The sequence below is a fragment of the Thunnus albacares genome, chromosome 12 (genome assembly GCF_914725855.1).
Source record: "Thunnus albacares chromosome 12, fThuAlb1.1, whole genome shotgun sequence".
In the NCBI taxonomy this organism is placed as follows: Eukaryota; Metazoa; Chordata; class Actinopteri; order Scombriformes; family Scombridae; genus Thunnus; species Thunnus albacares.
The window spans coordinates 24816898-24834592 of NC_058117.1; the positions used below are offsets into that span (position 1 = coordinate 24816898).

Genomic DNA, 17695 nt, shown 5'->3' on the forward strand with positions numbered 1-17695 from the left:
TGCTACTTAAGAGCTACTTAAAATAGCTAAGCAGGTGTAGTTCAATTTATGATTAAGATCAAAGGCTTGGTACATCTGTACGCTAAAACATCTGTAAATCTATAAATCTGTTCCTCAACACAGCAGGAAGTCCTTCAAGCTGATAGGAGCTCTGTATTAGCATGATGAGGACATAATCTCCAATAAGTTTAATTTGTTTGATTTTTATCTAAACTCCACTCTTTACTGCAGCAATCACACAATTTCCCCTCAGGGATCAATAATGCTAATTTAACTTTAGCTTATCTTAAATAGTATTAACCACAATAGACTCACATACAGATGCAAACACACACACACAATCACAAATAAACATTCAGCAAACAGATGGGCTTGTGTTAAGAAAGGTTAAGAGGGACTAAAGCGAGCTGGGGCAGGAAATATATTTTAAGCAAAACAAATTATATTCTCACACCTTGGTAACTAGCTTGTTCTCCCAGTGCAGTATATGTCTAAATAAAATTTGTGCGGAACCTTTTCAGGCTTGAAAAGAAAAGAAAGAAATTACTTACAAATAAATCAGAATAGACACACACACACACACACACACACACACACACACACAGTGTAGCAAGTGTATTTGAGCGATAAAAACTCAAGCAGGTTTTTCTACTTAAAATCTGCTGAGGTAGAAATTTGAGGTTATTAAATATAGAGCATGGTGATATCAAATATACATAGATCCATATGTTGGGCTAATGCACCTTTTAACCTGTTTTGAAAAGAAAAAAAAAAAAGGAGAATGTGATCAAGAGATCAAGAGGGGGTGAGGGAGAAATCTTATAATAAAAATCATTTTCTTTGACAATCTCGCATCTTTCTGTTTCTCACAGTCTGCCTCTCACAATCCCTCTCTTTCTTTCTTTATCACTCATAATTTTTTAAAAATTTTTCTAATAATTTTGTTGCACCCCCTCTGTCTGTCTTTCAGTGTCTGGTTCTCAATCTCTTTTACACACACATGGAACACACATACACACACACAGCATCATACTCCATATTTTATAAGTCCTTGTGTCTCTGCATTAAGCCGAGACTATAATGTCGTATCACATTATACGCTCTGAGCTCTCTGCCAGTGCAGCAGGGGGCTGAAGCTTCCTAAAAGCTCAGATTTCTGTCATGTCGGCACAGCACAATTGGATAATTGACGCTGAAATGTACAGAGTTTTACTCTCCCTCCATCGCTCTCTCTCTCTCTCTCTCATTTCAATCTATTTCACGCCCACACTCTCTTTCTCACTCATTCTAGTCTTGAAAACTCAAATGTCGTTACTGGATTTAGTTCAATTTTTTGGCTTCTTCCCATGCTTTGTGAACATTCTAGTAGGTTCTAAGGTTTATATCACATACAGTACCACTTGTTTTATTTCTTATATAACAGGCAGACACTTTATATTAAACTGCGGTTTGATCAAGTATCGTACTCTGCTGCTTTCTGGAAAGGCGGGAATAACAGAGCAGCACACAATTCTGCAGTCATGGCACATTCAGCAGGATATTCCATTACAGTTTTCTAGTAAAGCAATCTGTGTGAAAGCTTTCTCTTTTAAAGAAAAGATGGTTACCACTTTAAAAGGGATCCCTGAATTGGAGACGAATAGGTCTGACTCATACTAAAATAGAGAGGGTTTGAGGGCTACACTGATCCTTTCATGGTGACTGCAAGTAAATAAATTTACTCTTAAAGCAACGATAGGTAGAATATTTATGTATTTATATGTTCTTTTTTTGTTTGTATATGAGACAATCATAACAATTGGTCTTCAGTGTTGCTTTAGAAATCACCTGAGTGCTGCTCAGAGAGACACCTTTGACCTACGACGCTGGAGGAGCTGAGGGCTAAATGGGCGAGTTGATAGAAATTGTTTAAGAGGGGAAAAAAATACCAATTGTTACAGGATTCAAATCTTTCACAAACAAGAGCTCAGACCAGTGGTTCATGATAAATTGGAGGGATCACAAGATGATTACTGTAACAGGATAGGGAAGCAGAAAAAAAATATATTTTTTGCTACAGAATAATGTTTCTTTTTTGTAATTTTGCCTTTTTGTCTTGTGAATTTCAGGTATTTTTAACTACAGTGTAATTTAGGCTTTTATTTATTTCAATTATTCAATTAAAGATCATGAGAAGAAACAATCCATCTTCGGTTGAACTAGCTGCAACCCACTGACATGCTGTGTGCAGACTCTGAGAATTGGTTCCAAGTAGACATAGCTTTATTTTACGGGACTGCAAATCAAAAAGTTTGGGAACCACTCCTCTAGACTGGCTTTGAAGGGCAGAAATGTCATTGTGATTAATAAGGCCTCCAGAAGCTGCCCCTCAGCAGACTGCCAGCGGTTCCTGAGGCTTCATAAACAAACAGTAGTATTTAGTGGCAGGATTTCACTTATTTTTCTCGTTCTGTCATCCATACATGTTTACCTTAATCCCAAATATGTGAGTGGACATTGTCAGCAACCCATGGAAAAACCTTAGCAACAGCCCTAACAACAAAGACTAAGAACAGACAGCCATTTGTAAGCATGCTGTCATTACGAGGAGGAAGTAGAGTTAACATTTCAAATGAAGCATTCAGAGCAGACTAAAGTGCTGGCTTTTGTCTTGCAGGGAGCATTTCTACATATATTCACCTCAAGTTTTGGAACTTTAACCATGTTTAACTAGACATCTGACATCATAACTGTATGAAAAATAACAGAAAATCATCCAATCCATGACAGCCAACCCATCTATCCAAAGTGTGTCAGATAAAATAAAAGCCATATCAATAACTGAAATGCATGGTAGCTAAAAGGATGGTAGTAATGCTGTGATGAATTCATATCATATACAGCCCTTGGGTCACAAATCAGATGATTAGATTACAGTTATTAACTGGATCTGCTATTTCCACAATTGGGTCTCATTTTCAGTTTCACATTTCATTAAACTATTCAATGTAGCAAGCAACCCTAAGCCTTTTGCAACCTTAAAAAGTTGTACAAAACTAATAAACATGTGGTAACGCTAAAAGCAGTAAGCAATGTTCTTCTATTGTCGTGATTTCTCGTCATCTGCTGCACTCCAGCACTTCACTGGAACATGTGTACAGTACTGCGTGTCTCCTCATTCATTTCAGCCAAACACTACAGCAGCTGTTTTTGATGAGTCACACCTTCCACCACACGGAGCAGGAACAGATCGTTCTCACATACTCATGACACAGTTGGAGAGAACAATGCCATTCCCTTTGCTAGTATTATTAGCTGGAAACACAAAGTAAAAAAAAAATCATTTTGTTTTTCAGAGGAGTTTTTGATCAGGTTTCTGTTTGAGGCGGATGCGATCTGAAAAGGTCGAGCACCTCTGCAGCAGATTACAACTTCCGAGGATGGACTTACAATCTTATCGGGTGGGGGGGTGCTGGCGATGTAGCACCTGATCTCTCCCTTTTCTCCTCTGACAGCGTACTGGACCGGATCACTGGAGATGATGGGGGGGCCTGGCCAAGTCAGACAGGACAAGACAAGAAAGACAGATAAAGAAGACAAAGAGACATAAGAGGATTATGACAACAAATCAAAAGGTTTAAAGGGGAATAATAGCTTTGTTCTTAACAACAAATCATCACTACATTAATGAATAGACCTTACTATGATTGCCGTAAACATGAGACCACTTATAAGAAGACACTATAGCCTGCTGAATGCCTGGTTCAGCAAATTGGGCTGGTGTTATACTCATAATGTCTGATTCCCAGTTGGTAAAATAACTAAGCCAATCAGAGCTTTGTAGGTGGGATTAAGAACAGGGACGTGATCTTCATGTTCCAGAGCCAGAGTACATTCAAAATAAAAATGGTGATAACTGTGAATGAGATGAACATCGTTACTCAGAATGTGTTTCTTCAGTCAAATGCTTGTACACAAACTCTACTGATACTGATGCGGAGCTGCCATTATATTTGTTGAACTGGTAAGAAACCTGTTATGAAGCGTTAGTGTTTCATGGAAAATGATGATGATCAGATTCTGTGGATTTAGGGTCTGGTCACACCAACATTAGTAACTTGTTTTTAAATTACGTGTGGTGTTTTCACTTGGACTTTCACTTTTGACTTTAAAAACATATGCTGAAATCATGACAGTTGAACATCTTGCAGTGAAGATGAGCCTATACAAGTAGCCACCATAAGCTACGTCACAGCTAACGTGCACCTCCTTAAAAATGTAAGTACGGAGATGTGGATGCTACAAGAGCTGTGATTGGTGAGATTGGGATGATTGTTTTTTTTCTTCTACAAGTTTCCGATGCCAGTGGAGATAATTAATAGTAAAGACAACATTAAGGAAGTTGGTAACACACATCTAGCAAAACCATCGACTCTGCCAACCTGCAATTCTCGCTCTCTATCAGTGAATGACATAATGTAAACACAGCAGCTGCACAGCCTTCTATTCAGCAATGAGACAAAATGAAATATATATATATATATATATATATTACCTAATGAAAAGAATGTAAACACAATTACTGTGAGTATCTTTTAAACTAAAGCATGATATAGTCTGATCACATATGATGACATGCATTTAGTGATGCTTTCACTGAGTGAAATCCGATGCTGAACTATAAATTAAAACCTGTGCCACTGTTAACCCCTTGTGTCAAATTCTGTATAAAACCAGCTGGAGAGCTTAAAATGGAGAGAGCTATTAGCTGTGTGAAACCACACAATGTTATATAACCCAGCTCCTTTGTAGAATAAACAGCTCAACAAGCGACACGGCGTGGTTTGCAGTCAGTCGAGACAGGAGACAGGAGTGGATGGTACAAATACGTTCCCTTGAATTATCTGTGGTTATTTATTGTCCAGGTAGCAAACGAGAGTGCAAGTAGCCATTACATCTCCACGCTTCCAGCACATTTTGTGAAGACTCGCCAATGAATTTTGCTGTCATACTTTCTAGTCTGACTGGGCACTTAGTCAGCTGGCTAAGATTTGAGGAAAATTTGTGAACTCTCTTCTTGTCACTGTGTTCTTTTTAGAGTCGGTTTTGATCTATTAGGTAATTGCTGGACTCTCTGAGAGAGAGTTTTGACATTGAAATATTGTCTTTGGGCCGGTTTAAAGGTTCAGTGTGTAGAATTTATTGGCATCTAGTGGAACAGACTTGGCAGAAATGGAATATAATATTCATAAGTATGTTTTAATTAGTGTATAATCCCATGAAAATAAGACTCATTGTGTTTTTGTTAGCTTAGAATGAGCCCTTCATATCTACATAGGGAGCGGGTCCTCTACCCCCCGCTATGTTGCACCGCCATGTTTCTACAGTAGCCCAGAACAGACAAACCAAACACTGGTTCTAGAGAAGACCTTTCGCATTTTTTGCGAGTTTTGCAGCCACCTTAGATTCTCCTACACGCTTGAAGGGGGAGGGAAATTCAGTTGGTTGCAATCTGCAACCTTTAATGCTGAAAAACTAGCTGTGGAGTTCTGGTTGAGCTTGAGCTGGAATGAATCAGGCCAGGTCAACATGAATATGAGGCCCATGCAGTACTCTACTCTGTACACTCAGTGGCTTCAACTGTGAAACATATACAGACGTATACTGTACATTAAATCATATACAGAGTGATTCGGGATCAAAAATCATCATGGAGGTCCCCCTCGTTTCATTCCTCTTCTTCCATGTTTGAAACAGAAGCAGAGTGTTGCTGTGCGTAGGAGGGTCTATCCTACGCATTTCATAATTTAATTAATTCTTGCTAATATCAGCACTGTTATTAATAGCAGAGCGAGTAGAGAGTAACACACCATTGACAGTGAGCGTAACCTCGGTCTCTCCCACACCGATCCGGGGTACGATGGCCTTGCAGACATACTGGCCTGCATCAGCTTGGCTCACTGACTTCAAGTACAGCTGGTTGTTGTTGCTGAGCACCTGCACACATATACACAAGTACAGTAGATAAGTATACGCAGAAAGATCAGGAAAGCAGGTTTGTGAGGTTGAGAGCAGAGATAGACAGACGGGGAGAAGAGGGGGAGAGGGAGATTTATATTTAATTCATAAAACATGTTGATTTACTCGGCAGGCTCCATTAGTTTTTTACTGGTGCTTTTCTTAACTTGTTAGGCATGAATTAAAGATTTAAGATATGGAGACGGCGCCTTACCACTAACCGCTTGCTTTACAACTAAGCAAACATTTATGAAGTCTGGGTCTTAGACGTTAATATAAGTTTGTGTTGGGGTTTTCTGAAGGATTTGCCCAGAGGTCTATACAAGAATGGGGTCTGGGTCACTTTCTTTCTGTATAAATGATCAAATTTTACCAAAAATAGGACGACAATTAGAGAATACCTTTAAATTTCAAAGGTCAGAGTAAGTTTTGATTGGTTTGTTCTCACCATGCTGGAGCCCTTCTTGGTCCAGGTGAGGGTGAGAGGAGGGTTTCCAGACCACTTGCAGTTCAGGGTGACGTCAGAGTCCGCATCCACCGTAACTGGCCTGGGCTCCACTACCAAGATGGGACCAACTGATAGAGAGAGAATTAAAATCCATGATAAGAGACCGTTTTTAACAAAATACAGACTCGGCAATAACCAAGTGGTGATGGCATCAGTTAAAGAAAACAGTTTCCCTTCAAAATAAAAGTGTTTATTCAAATTCTCCTTAGTAATTTTTTTCTGTGGCTGTCTCCCATAAAGCAGGTCTGTTTTGGTGTAGGATTCCTGTTTCTTTTACTGGAATTTTTTTTTCTTTTTATGATTCTTCTGGTTATGTCTAGCTTTATTTTTAAAGTGTTTCTGCTATATCAGTGACTAGATGTTTTATTCACAACTTTTTTGTGTGTTTTTCACTTGGTTTGTCACCATGTTTTTTTTTATATCAAAAAGCCATGCCAGTAAAGCATAACTGAGCTGAAATGAATCGATAATAGATTAATACTGTAGATGACTCAGGTATGTTTGCCCTCTACTCACAGTGGACGTCCACCAGGATGCTGACGTTGGTGTTCCCCACAGCATTGAACACCTGACAGGACACGGGCTCGGTGAAGAAGGAGTGATCTGCCGTGGTGACAAACACGCTTTCCCTGGCGCCCTCCAGCAGCACGCCACCTTTAGCCCACCTGACAGAGAAACACTCCGCCGTTTAACAAGTTATCAAACGTTACAGATCATTGTTATGTTCATTTGTCAGCAGGAGATCTTAAAAGCATAATGAGTTATTGATAATAATCCAAATATTAGATTTCCACAATTTACCAATGTGTGTTTTTTGTATATTATCAATGAATGTTATTAAACTAACATTTATAGAAACTTTATGTCAGAACCTGAGGGAATGATTGCAAGTTAAAGAAACATTCATCTGTTATCTGTACTGTATCTTGCCAGATATCTAACTCAAAATCATATACCCATAGTGTACATCTGCCATTAGATGACATTTTAATATACACTTAATAGGCTTAGTGACTAAGTACTTGGCAGAGGTCCCGTACCGAGACCCTCTAGTGGAGTCTCAAAACTCAGATTAAAAGGTACGGTGTTAAAGTACAGCATATAGCCATTTCAGTGTCTCGGTATTGTCACCAAGGATAAAAGTCTGTGCCTAATTGTGCAAATATTCAATACTTTCACCAATTCTGTTGTGCAAGCAGAAATTACAATCACCTCCAGAGGATGGTTACAAGTAGATTAGAATAGATGAAAGAAAACCTATTGGCATTTAACAGATTTGCAATCTGGCTTTTGATGTTGCACTGCAGGACCAGAATCAAGAAGTCCATCACACTTTGAGCTGAACTTAAAGCTGCAACAATACAGTTAAAGTTAGTATCATAAGATATTGTTTATTTGAAGTTAAGTATACTGAAATATATATATTTCTAGATAAAAAAAGCAAACTTCTGGTAACATTTCCTCCAGACCTGTAGCCCATGATGGCTGGGTTAGCAGTGGCTTGGCAGGTAAAGGTGACTCTCTCGCCCTCCAGGACAGAGCGAGGCTCGATGGACAGGGTCACTGTAGGAGGATCTGCAAAGGGAAACAGACGTATTCAATGTTCATCTCAAGATAAACTGAATGATGGTATGAATGCCTGGAGTGTTTTAGCTGTAGCAAGCAGCGTTAGGATTGATTTCCACACAAATAAGTCACACAAAGTATAAAAGTCATAATAAAATATGGTGTTTCGAAGCTCCATTTCTGTACAGCCACTGCTTTTAAACATCACTGGTTCAGCATCTACTGTTACTGCAGTTTGTCTGCCAGTAATTAGTAGCTACACTGGGTCAGAAAAACACATCAGTCTTCTTGATTGAAAATTCAAACTACAGTTTCATTGCAAGCAGTCATTTATTTCCTCAGGGACACAACTTAAAACCCTTCAAAACAAAGGTTTCCAGTTTTCCAGATGTTGAAGAAAATCAACTTTACGTGAAAATTACTGGTGTCAAAATTTGTGCCAAATCAATGACAGCAATAAATCAAACTTTGATTTGGGGTTTAGAACGGTGAAAAATAGAGGCTGTCCAAGTTGACAAATGTAGGGGCAGCTGATTAAAATTATAGAGTGATTTTGCTGTGTGTCAACAGAAAAACAGCTCGACCCCACCTGAGCCCCACCTACACACCTTTACACTGTAAGAGAGAAAAAAAAGCAACATACGGTGGACGTTTAGGGTGACAGTGGCTCGTTTGCCCATCGGCACTGCCGGGTTGCTGGCCACACAGGTGAAGTTGCTGCCGCTGTCGGTGTCGACCGGCGTGATCGGCAAGTAACTCCTGGTCGTCACCCTCTTCCTGTCCGGCAACACCTCCTGTGAGACAGTGGAGAGGAGAGGAAAGGAGAGGAGGTTTGTGGGTAGAGCGGTGGGTTGAATTTTGGGAAGGGGAGCCAACAGAGGAAGATCAAAGAAGAAGAGGAGGAGCACGGGTGGAAGAAGAAAAGGACAAAAAAAGAGGAGATAACAAAGAGTATCACAGGAGAAATAAAAGAAAGGAAGGGAATGAGAAGGGAGAAAGACATAGGAGGGTTACTAAGTGAGCCAAGAGAGTTAAAGAAATAACATAAAAAAGAAATCTGAAGATAGAAATAGCAACAACATGAGGAGAGATGGTGCAAGCTGAAGATCGAAAGGAGAATTTTAATGAGACATTTTATAGAAAGACATGTTCCTGTTCTTTATCTTCATAATTCAAAAGTTTAATGTTGGTGCAGGAAGGTAACTTTCTACAAAATGTTCGTTCAATTAACTGAAGCAATTTTGATTTTATGATAGCATTGGGATTTGCATTTAATAAGAGCCCAAAACTCAAACTAAAGCTGCAAAGAAACATAGAAGTGCTGAGATGTATAGTTGATTGATCAGAGAAACTCAATTTTGATAATTAAAATTAAGTCATTTATTAAAGAAAATTATCAAACATGATGGTTCCAGATTCTCAAATGTGAGGATTTGTATCTTATCTGCTTGTAATAGGCATTGTTCTTATTTTTTAATTTTTTTTTCAAAATAAAGGATTACTTTATTGATTGGAAAATAATTGATTTCTCAGTAGTGAAAATAATCCTGCAGGATAAGAACATAATATCCAGTGTTATTTGATTGGGGAAGGTGAGGTGTTTTGCAATGCAGCTACAAAATCTATTAAAAAAGTATGTACAGCCTTCACGGTGGTGTAAATGCGTGGTCAGTATCACAGTAACATAAGAGCAGCATGTAATATGTATGAGCATGTGTGTGTGTGTGGGGGGGGGGGGGGGGGGGGGGGGGGGGGGCATAGAACGGGCTGCAAGAGATGTAAAAACATCTGTGTTTGAGTGTGTGAGTCAGTGTTTGCTGCTGCTTCTGTGTGCATATGAAAGCATGAGTGTGCATATGTGAATGTGTGTCTGTGTGTGTGTGTGTGCTTGCAGGCATAATTTCATATGTGTAGGAGAGAATATGGGAGCGGGAGGAGAGTGTGAATGTGGGTGAAAAAGTGCAAAATGTATGAGTGTGTGTGTGTGTGTGCAAGTGTCACCGAGTACAGTTGCTGCCTATATACTGTATGTACGTGTGTGTGAGAGCGTGTACATCACATGTAGATGCAAGGCTATAGAGGGAAGTAATGTCTGCACAGTGGATCAGTTGGATCAGGTAAAGACTGACCTGACAAAGACCTGACTGAGATCAAAACATTATGTATCTGAATACATTTATGGTTTGTGTGCAGGTGAACACTGAAACACTGAAATACCAAAAGTGCATATAATGTCATGTCCGTAATCTACAAAGAACCATCCAAGTATTATTAGTTGCCATTTAATTACGCAACTTATTATCTTAAATTCAGCTTTAAAACTTCTGAAATGAAAACAATCCATGACTATATTATAATTACTGAGATCTCATGCACAAAAGCTCTTAAATGTGGTAAAACAGCTAATAAAACTTGAGCCAGTTGCATTTGCAGCCTGACTGAGTGTGTAAGTGAGTAAATAAAGTTTACTTATATAGCACCTTTTACAGACACCAGTCACAAAGTGCTTCTCAGGGCATATACACAAAAAACAATAAGGAAGGAATAAATCAAAGATAAACAACAAATAAAACACACAGCAGGGAAAAAAAAGAGGCATAAAAAGTGTCCATGTCTGAAACAACACACTGCGCTCATGGCATCATGTGGGAGAGGTGTGTATGTGAGATAGATAACGGAAAAGCGTGACACTCTCTCAGATTTTGGTCTTATTCATCTGATGAAGGATGCAAGACCAAACTGTCATGACTCAGATTTTTTTTTTTTTTTTTTTAAATAAATCTTCCATTTTTGACTTGCAGACAGTGTTGCACATTTCATTTATCATGTGACTGTACAGTGCAGTATGTCTATTAGATGACACATGGACAAAATGCTATGTTGACAAATTCCGATCTGATGTAACTCATCTTGGCATGACATTACAGTTATTAGGAAAAAAGTAACGCCTGCACATTCACTCCAAAGCCGCAATATTTATTCAAATAAACAACATTTAGATCCAAGTCAGATCTTTGTCAGGTCAAAATGGGTTTTTTGGCATTTGACATTACAGTTTTATAAACCAATGTGATAGTATGATTGAGCTGTAGCTGGTTGGAATCCCATTCTAGTGTCATTAGTAATGGCTGAGTCTCTTCCCCTGTTGAGCCTTTTTAACACAGCAGCGATTGCTTTGTCTGAGATGTTAGGACATTTCCTTTGGGCATTAAATACTGCGGACAATCGCTGGAAAACTGACAAATTTTAGTTTTGTAGCGATGGAGTAGTGATGGAGTCATGCAGTGATCTTTTCAATGATTATTCCCTGTCTATGTTGCCACTTTTGGAAACACATACTGTATTAAATGGATCACAAATACCTAAAGTCTCCTATCAGGTTTCAATGCACAAAACACTTCACTTGTTAGCAGGTCAGGATTTGCACTTTGTAAGCATGAAAAGGCATAATTTCCATCACAAATACTAATTAAATATGGCTCCCTTATACTAAGGTGTTATTATTTTGTCAATCAAGAAATGAGGTTGTGCACTGACTTGGTTTGTCTAGCATGCTAACTGCATTGCACACTGTATTTCTCTAATGCAGGACTTCTGGAGTGCTGCTTGGCCTGAGGTGTACATACAGTAATTCCCCCTCACACTGCCCATGGCGAAAAGCATATAAACAAATAAACATCATTGGGCTTCGACTGAGGAACACATTGTACTCCTATTGTACTAGAATTTCTGTTACAAACCATTTTTAAGCCTCCAGTAGGCACGTGAGATACAGATCTCATTTAGTGAAATAAATTCTTCATGGTTTTATGTCTGTTTTATGTTGCGTGACTCTTGCCTTGTGCACGTGTTTCCTATTAGCTGAATGTGTGTGCGTGTGTGTATGTGTGACTCACTGTGGATTGGTAGGCCCCCTCCACAGCGACTCCATCCTTGGTCCACTGGATGTGCGCTGCAGGCTTAGCCCCGCGGGTCACACAGGTCAAGTTGTACGGATTCCCAGCCATGAGCAGGAGCTCCGGGGTTCCCTCGACCACCGGGTCCTCAGGGGGGACTGGAGGACGGACACACAAAAACATTTATTTATGTTGTTGCCTTGATTATGGTGTTGAGAGTTCATGCATACAGACAAACATATATGCATAAAACACTTTAGCAATGACAGGCTTCTCTCTGGGTTTGAGAAAATCTGCTACTTAGTCCAATAAAACACCCTTTCAAACCATTTGGATTCCCTCAAAAACACATTTCCATTATGCTAAAAAACGGGGTTGTTTTTCTATGTTCCTTAAAAATTGACACTTTGGTGATACAAAACATAGTACTGAAGCAAAACTATCCTGCTTTGTGGGGAGTCTGGATGAAGCCTTCACCATGGTGTTGTGATATCCAAATCTGCTATCCAGCATTTTCCACATGAGGTTATTGCTGTTTGACCTTTGTTGTGTGTAATTTTAACGATCTGGAAATAAAGCCTATGTTACTGTATATATTACTTCAGTTCCTGTACATGTAAAAGACAACTAAAACGTTGATATGTAAATGGTTTTACTTTCCAAACACCCCATATTTCTTTATTTCAGCCATTTTTGTCCATCACTAAAATTTGTATAAGCAAGGAGCACGGGAGGTCAGTGCCTTGCTCAAGAGTGTTTCTCCTTAACTTCCCCTACATGCAGCTCCCTCCAAAACTGTGAGGAAGAATGAATTTGTAACTTTTAGACGCAAGCTTGGCTTTCCAAACTGCATGCAAATGTGTCTGTCTGTAATGTTTCTGGGGTTGTTGCATTCTTGTACCTTCTGATCCTCTCGGGTGTGTTTGTTACAACATAGAGGGCAAAAGTACATTTCCAAAATGAACAAACACCATGAATACTGCACAGTACATTAATTTGTCTAATAGAAACAGATGGGGAAACTCCAAGATTACTGCAAGAATGATGCATCAAATATAGTCAGTAGAGTAGAGCCAGTTGAATTAGTTCTGAAAATTAACATCTGTGTGTTTTAATTGATCGTGAGATTTCAACCAAACAGTTCATCTCAGACTATAAAGGTGCCTCTGAGTGTGAAGCTCAGTTTCTCAAATCATCTCCGGCCACTGTGGAAGATCGTTTTCTCAAACTGAACTGAAAAAAGAAAAGAAAATCTAAAAAAAAATATATTGTAAAAATGACCCCTGTGTCTACAGCTGTAGTTCACTTACTGAGTACATTGAGTTTGGCCCTCCTGGAGCGCAGGGCGGCCTCTGTGGCCTGACACTCGTACAGAGAGTCATCGGACAGCTCGGCATTAGAGATCTCCAAGTTGTACTGGCCAATGTCCAGAGCCCGCTGCACGCGATACCTGGGCCAGGCTGCGGGAGACACACACCAGGTTTGCGGTTAAATAGATGCAGAGGTAAACAGTATGAGACTTGTGTGATTCATGCATTTGTTGGAGTTTCTGTTTTAGCTCTACAGTAAGTCATGCATCATATCAGGGTCTATTTGCAGGTCGAAAAAAATAGCGTACCACCTGGAAAACATGACCTCATGTTTGAAAAAGATTGCTGGCACTTTACAGACTACTATTACAGCTGTGAGTCATCATAATAGCACTGCCTTCACAAAAGATCTGTCTGAGAATATCATCATCTTTACTTTAGAAACGCCGAGTGACAAGCTTCGTGTGCAGCATTGTAAAAAATAATTTGGGGATTTTGGAATGAAGGCTTTCATTTCCATGTACTGAAAAGGGAACTAGACAAAACTATAAATTCAATGTGTGCAGGATGACTTTATATAGCTGGAATTGGTTCACAAAATTGCAATATTTTTTTTGTTATGAATAATGTCCTCAAATGTGTAGCTTTAGTTGTGAAGACACAGCTTCATTGACAATATTTTTTAAGCCGCTCCAGACTGGAAAAAATACAGACGACATAAATTGGAAAGGAATTTTGTGAATTTAAATGGTTGCTTCACCAAAATGAATAATCCACAGAACATATTGTGAACAGTTTTCATGGAGGGTATTTCTTTGGAAGTGTTCTATTGATTATTTAGAGTAACTGGGACATTTTTCTGGAAAGAGATGAATATTCAGCGCTGTGAGCAGAACAAACAGTATTCCATCCACCTCCGTTTTAAATCTCAAAACCTCTGAAAATAAAACCAAAACTATCTGCATGGCTGGATGCCACAAGAAGTAAATGAGGTTATATATTTACTTTAGTTTGTAATTTTGGTGAACCAACCCTTTAAATTGTAAGTTATCAAGATGTGTGCCATACAGTTTATGTTGGGAAAACAAATAACAAACAAAAAAAAAGAAAAAGACTTCTTCTTTTCTTTAATGTTAGCTACTGTGTGTCTGTCCCATGCTTTCCTATGCACCAGAGTACCGGCATATCTGACTTGTTTGCAAGATAAAGAAATAGAAAAAAAGCTGAATCACAATTGTACTGCATCAATCAGAGGCTCAGAGACTAGCAAACAGGATGCACATTTATATGAAAATGTCAAAGCTTTTTTTTTTTATCTTAATGCACAGCATTTATTTTTAAGTAGTTTTAAAGACCTGTTTGCAGATGGATATCTGCAGATCATGATAGTCTGTCTTTTACACAAACAACACAGGGGAAGGTAATCCATGCAGGAGTACGCACGTAAACACACACAGCTGCACAGTAACACAGTCAGAGATAAACAGCTGAAGGGTTTTTGCATGAACACAGATCAAACATCGCCACACATATACAATGATGCCACATCAATTCCTGTATGATACACAAACTGCACAACTACAGGCAGCGCCGTTCCTATTACAACACCCCTTATTCTCTCTGTTTGAACCCTCGCCTCTCAGACAAAGACATAATTGAGCGTGACGTCCCACTAGGGGGCACTCATTGATCCTCCGTGCCCAATCCTAACATGACATCATGGATTCAGATGGCAAAGGCAGGCGAGCAGGCGGGCTGTCGGGGTGCGGAGAGGAGGAGGATTGGGGTGGGTGGGGTGAGGGACAAAAGTATTAGTGGAGATTACATCATCCACTCCAGCACCTCGCAGCATAGCAACCACAGAGGTGAAAGCTCCCCAGGGAGAAGGAGAAGGAGAAGAAGAAAGAGGAGGAGGTTGAGAACGAACAATAAACTGCCACCACTGATGCCTGCAGGTGGTGAGAGCATTATCTTTTAGTTAATTGCATTGATACATGTAAACACGGTACACACATGTGACATGTGACATAGATCATTACCATATTAAAGGGTTCTCTTTATATTTTATATTACTCTAGATTTACATTGAGAACCTGTTTTAGTCGAACACAGATCTCCTGCGTGTGTGCAAACTGCAGGTATGATTTTACTGCGCAATCTGCCCGCCTACACTGTCATTAACAGCAGTATAAAACCACAAAGGGCACATAACAACAACCTCTTATATGTCATACTTCATACAACAACAACACCTCATTAGATCAGTATACATTATTTCTATATTAATTAAAGGACTGGTGTGTAGGATTTCGTGGCATCTAGCGGTGAGGTTGCACCGCTGACCAAATACACCTCCCTTCTCCCTCCCCTTCAAGGTGTGAAGGAGAACCTACAGTGGCCGGGAAACTTACAAAAAACATCAAAGGTCCTCTCTAGAGCCAATGTTTTGTTTGTCTGTTCTGGGCTAAACCGTAGAAACATGGCGGTGCAACATGGCGGCCTCTGTGGAAGAGGACCTGCTCCCTATGTAGCTATAAAGGGCTCATTCTAAGCGAACGAAAACACACCATTCCTCTTTTCATGGGATTATACACTAATTAAAACATACTTATGAATATTATATCCCATTTCTGCCAAGTCTGTTCTGCTAGATGCCAGTAAATTCTCAAATTCTCAATAAACAAGAGAAGAAGAAGAAGGAGGGACTGTACGTCACGGATGAAAGGAGGAATGGCAGCACAAGCAATTTAAAGATAAAAAAAAAATGGACGGAAGTTGATGATGGATGGAAGAAAAGCCGAGAAAAAGAGACAAAGAGGACAACATGTTGATCAAACGCTGGTGTGTTTGTCACCGCAACCGCGCTTGCAAAGGGGCTACAAGGACAAAGAGAGCATTACCGACAGAGAGAAGGAGGGAGGAGGAAGGCATGAGCGAAAAAAAAAAGAGAGAGGAAAGCAGAGGAGAGAGAAATGAAAAGCATCTGAGAAATACAAGTGATGAAAGAAGTGGTTTTGAAAGACAGAGGAGCATGTGTGTGTGTGTGTGTGTGTGTGTGTGAGAGAGAGAGAGAGGAACATGCTGACCTTTACTGAACCTGTGAATTAAATTGAGTTGAACACAAGATTCACATCACATGTCAGATTATCACTTGTGTGACTGTGTGCATGTGTCTTTGGGTTTTGTGTGTGTGTGTGTGTGTATGTGTGTGCGGGTGGTGAGTTGACTGAATGCATATGGGTGGGTGGGTGGGTGTGTATGTGATGTGTTTATGTGCTATACAGTATGTGTTGTTCTTTGTGGATGAATTTACAGTGCGATGAGAAGTGTGACGTGTGGTTCAGAGCTTAAAGGGCACTAAGTATGCGAGTGCTAATGCACTTATTGTTTATAATGTTATTTTGTTGAGTAAATTGCTCAGTCAAGTAAATATCTGTGACATTTTCATATATAAATAAATGTTTTTTTTTTCCCCTCTATCACTGAATTACTTTAAAAGAGGGTTTCAAGCAGGTAATGGATGGTTTGTCTAGAAGGTTTTTCTTGAGAAAAGCAATTACAGCTGCAGTGGTATGTTTGGAATTAACACAAGAAAAAAAAATGTGCATTTGGCATAATGTTTAAGTCTGAGTCCTTGTCCTTGTAGTGTCATCAACACTCTGATTTTACCACCACAAAGTCTGAGAAACAAGCAGAAACACCACAGAAATCCTACTTATAGCATCAAAGATGTTGTTGGGTGAAGACTTAAAACCAAAATTTAAAAAAGGTGGAACTCGCAGATTAGTAGTCAAAGCAGGTTTTTTTTTCCAGTTGTCTGTGTTGTTTACCTCCTATATTAAACTTGACTGATTACATATTTACTGCAGAATTGATCGATACTATGCTTTTTTTTCTATAGTAAGCACTACACTGATTATAACGCAGCATTTCAGTTTAAGTACTTCACATTAAATTACCTTTCAATGAAGATTCTCAATGCTGTCTCAGAGGCTGTTCAACAGATACACGTCTGAGAGATCATTTTCATTCTTGAAATAGCTCACTAAAATTTATCATGAGCAAGGAATAAAAGCTATCTGCAGCTGCAGTCGTAAAAAGTCAATACCTGCAGTCACTAAGCCACGCTGGTCACAAGCTTGTTTGAATGTTTTTTGCAAAACGGGGCCACTTATTTAATTTTTCACTTCTGAGTTTCCTCCGATCATCCCGCGAATGCAAGGGAAAAAAAAAAATCCTCTTCTCTTTCTTTTGTGGCTTCGACCCTTTAACTCTCCTCACTTTTGGTTGTGTGTGATACTTACCCATCTCTAAAATGAAGCGCATTCTACTGTTGCACTCGCAGTAAGTCATTCTGGATGTGCGTGTCGGCTTAAAATGTAAATGCGAATGTGCGTCTGCTTTTGTCAGCAGTGTGA

At 39.4% G+C, this 17695-nt stretch overlaps 1 protein-coding gene across 2 annotated transcripts in view; it reads right to left on the minus strand.

Moving 5' to 3' along the window:
* The window catches only part of kirrel1b (kirre like nephrin family adhesion molecule 1b), a 73789-nt gene that overhangs the window by 9015 nt on the left and 47079 nt on the right, over nt 1-17695 (minus strand). For both annotated transcript variants that reach the window (XM_044367543.1, XM_044367542.1), the window contains exons 3-10: nt 13278-13427; nt 11968-12125; nt 8715-8865; nt 7975-8080; nt 7022-7170; nt 6446-6573; nt 5850-5976; nt 3430-3530 (exon numbers count right to left, since the gene is read on the minus strand). In XM_044367543.1, the coding sequence (XP_044223478.1) occupies nt 3430-3530; nt 5850-5976; nt 6446-6573; nt 7022-7170; nt 7975-8080; nt 8715-8865; nt 11968-12125; nt 13278-13427 (1070 nt within the window). The remainder of the gene's footprint in view (nt 1-3429; nt 3531-5849; nt 5977-6445; nt 6574-7021; nt 7171-7974; nt 8081-8714; nt 8866-11967; nt 12126-13277; nt 13428-17695) is intronic.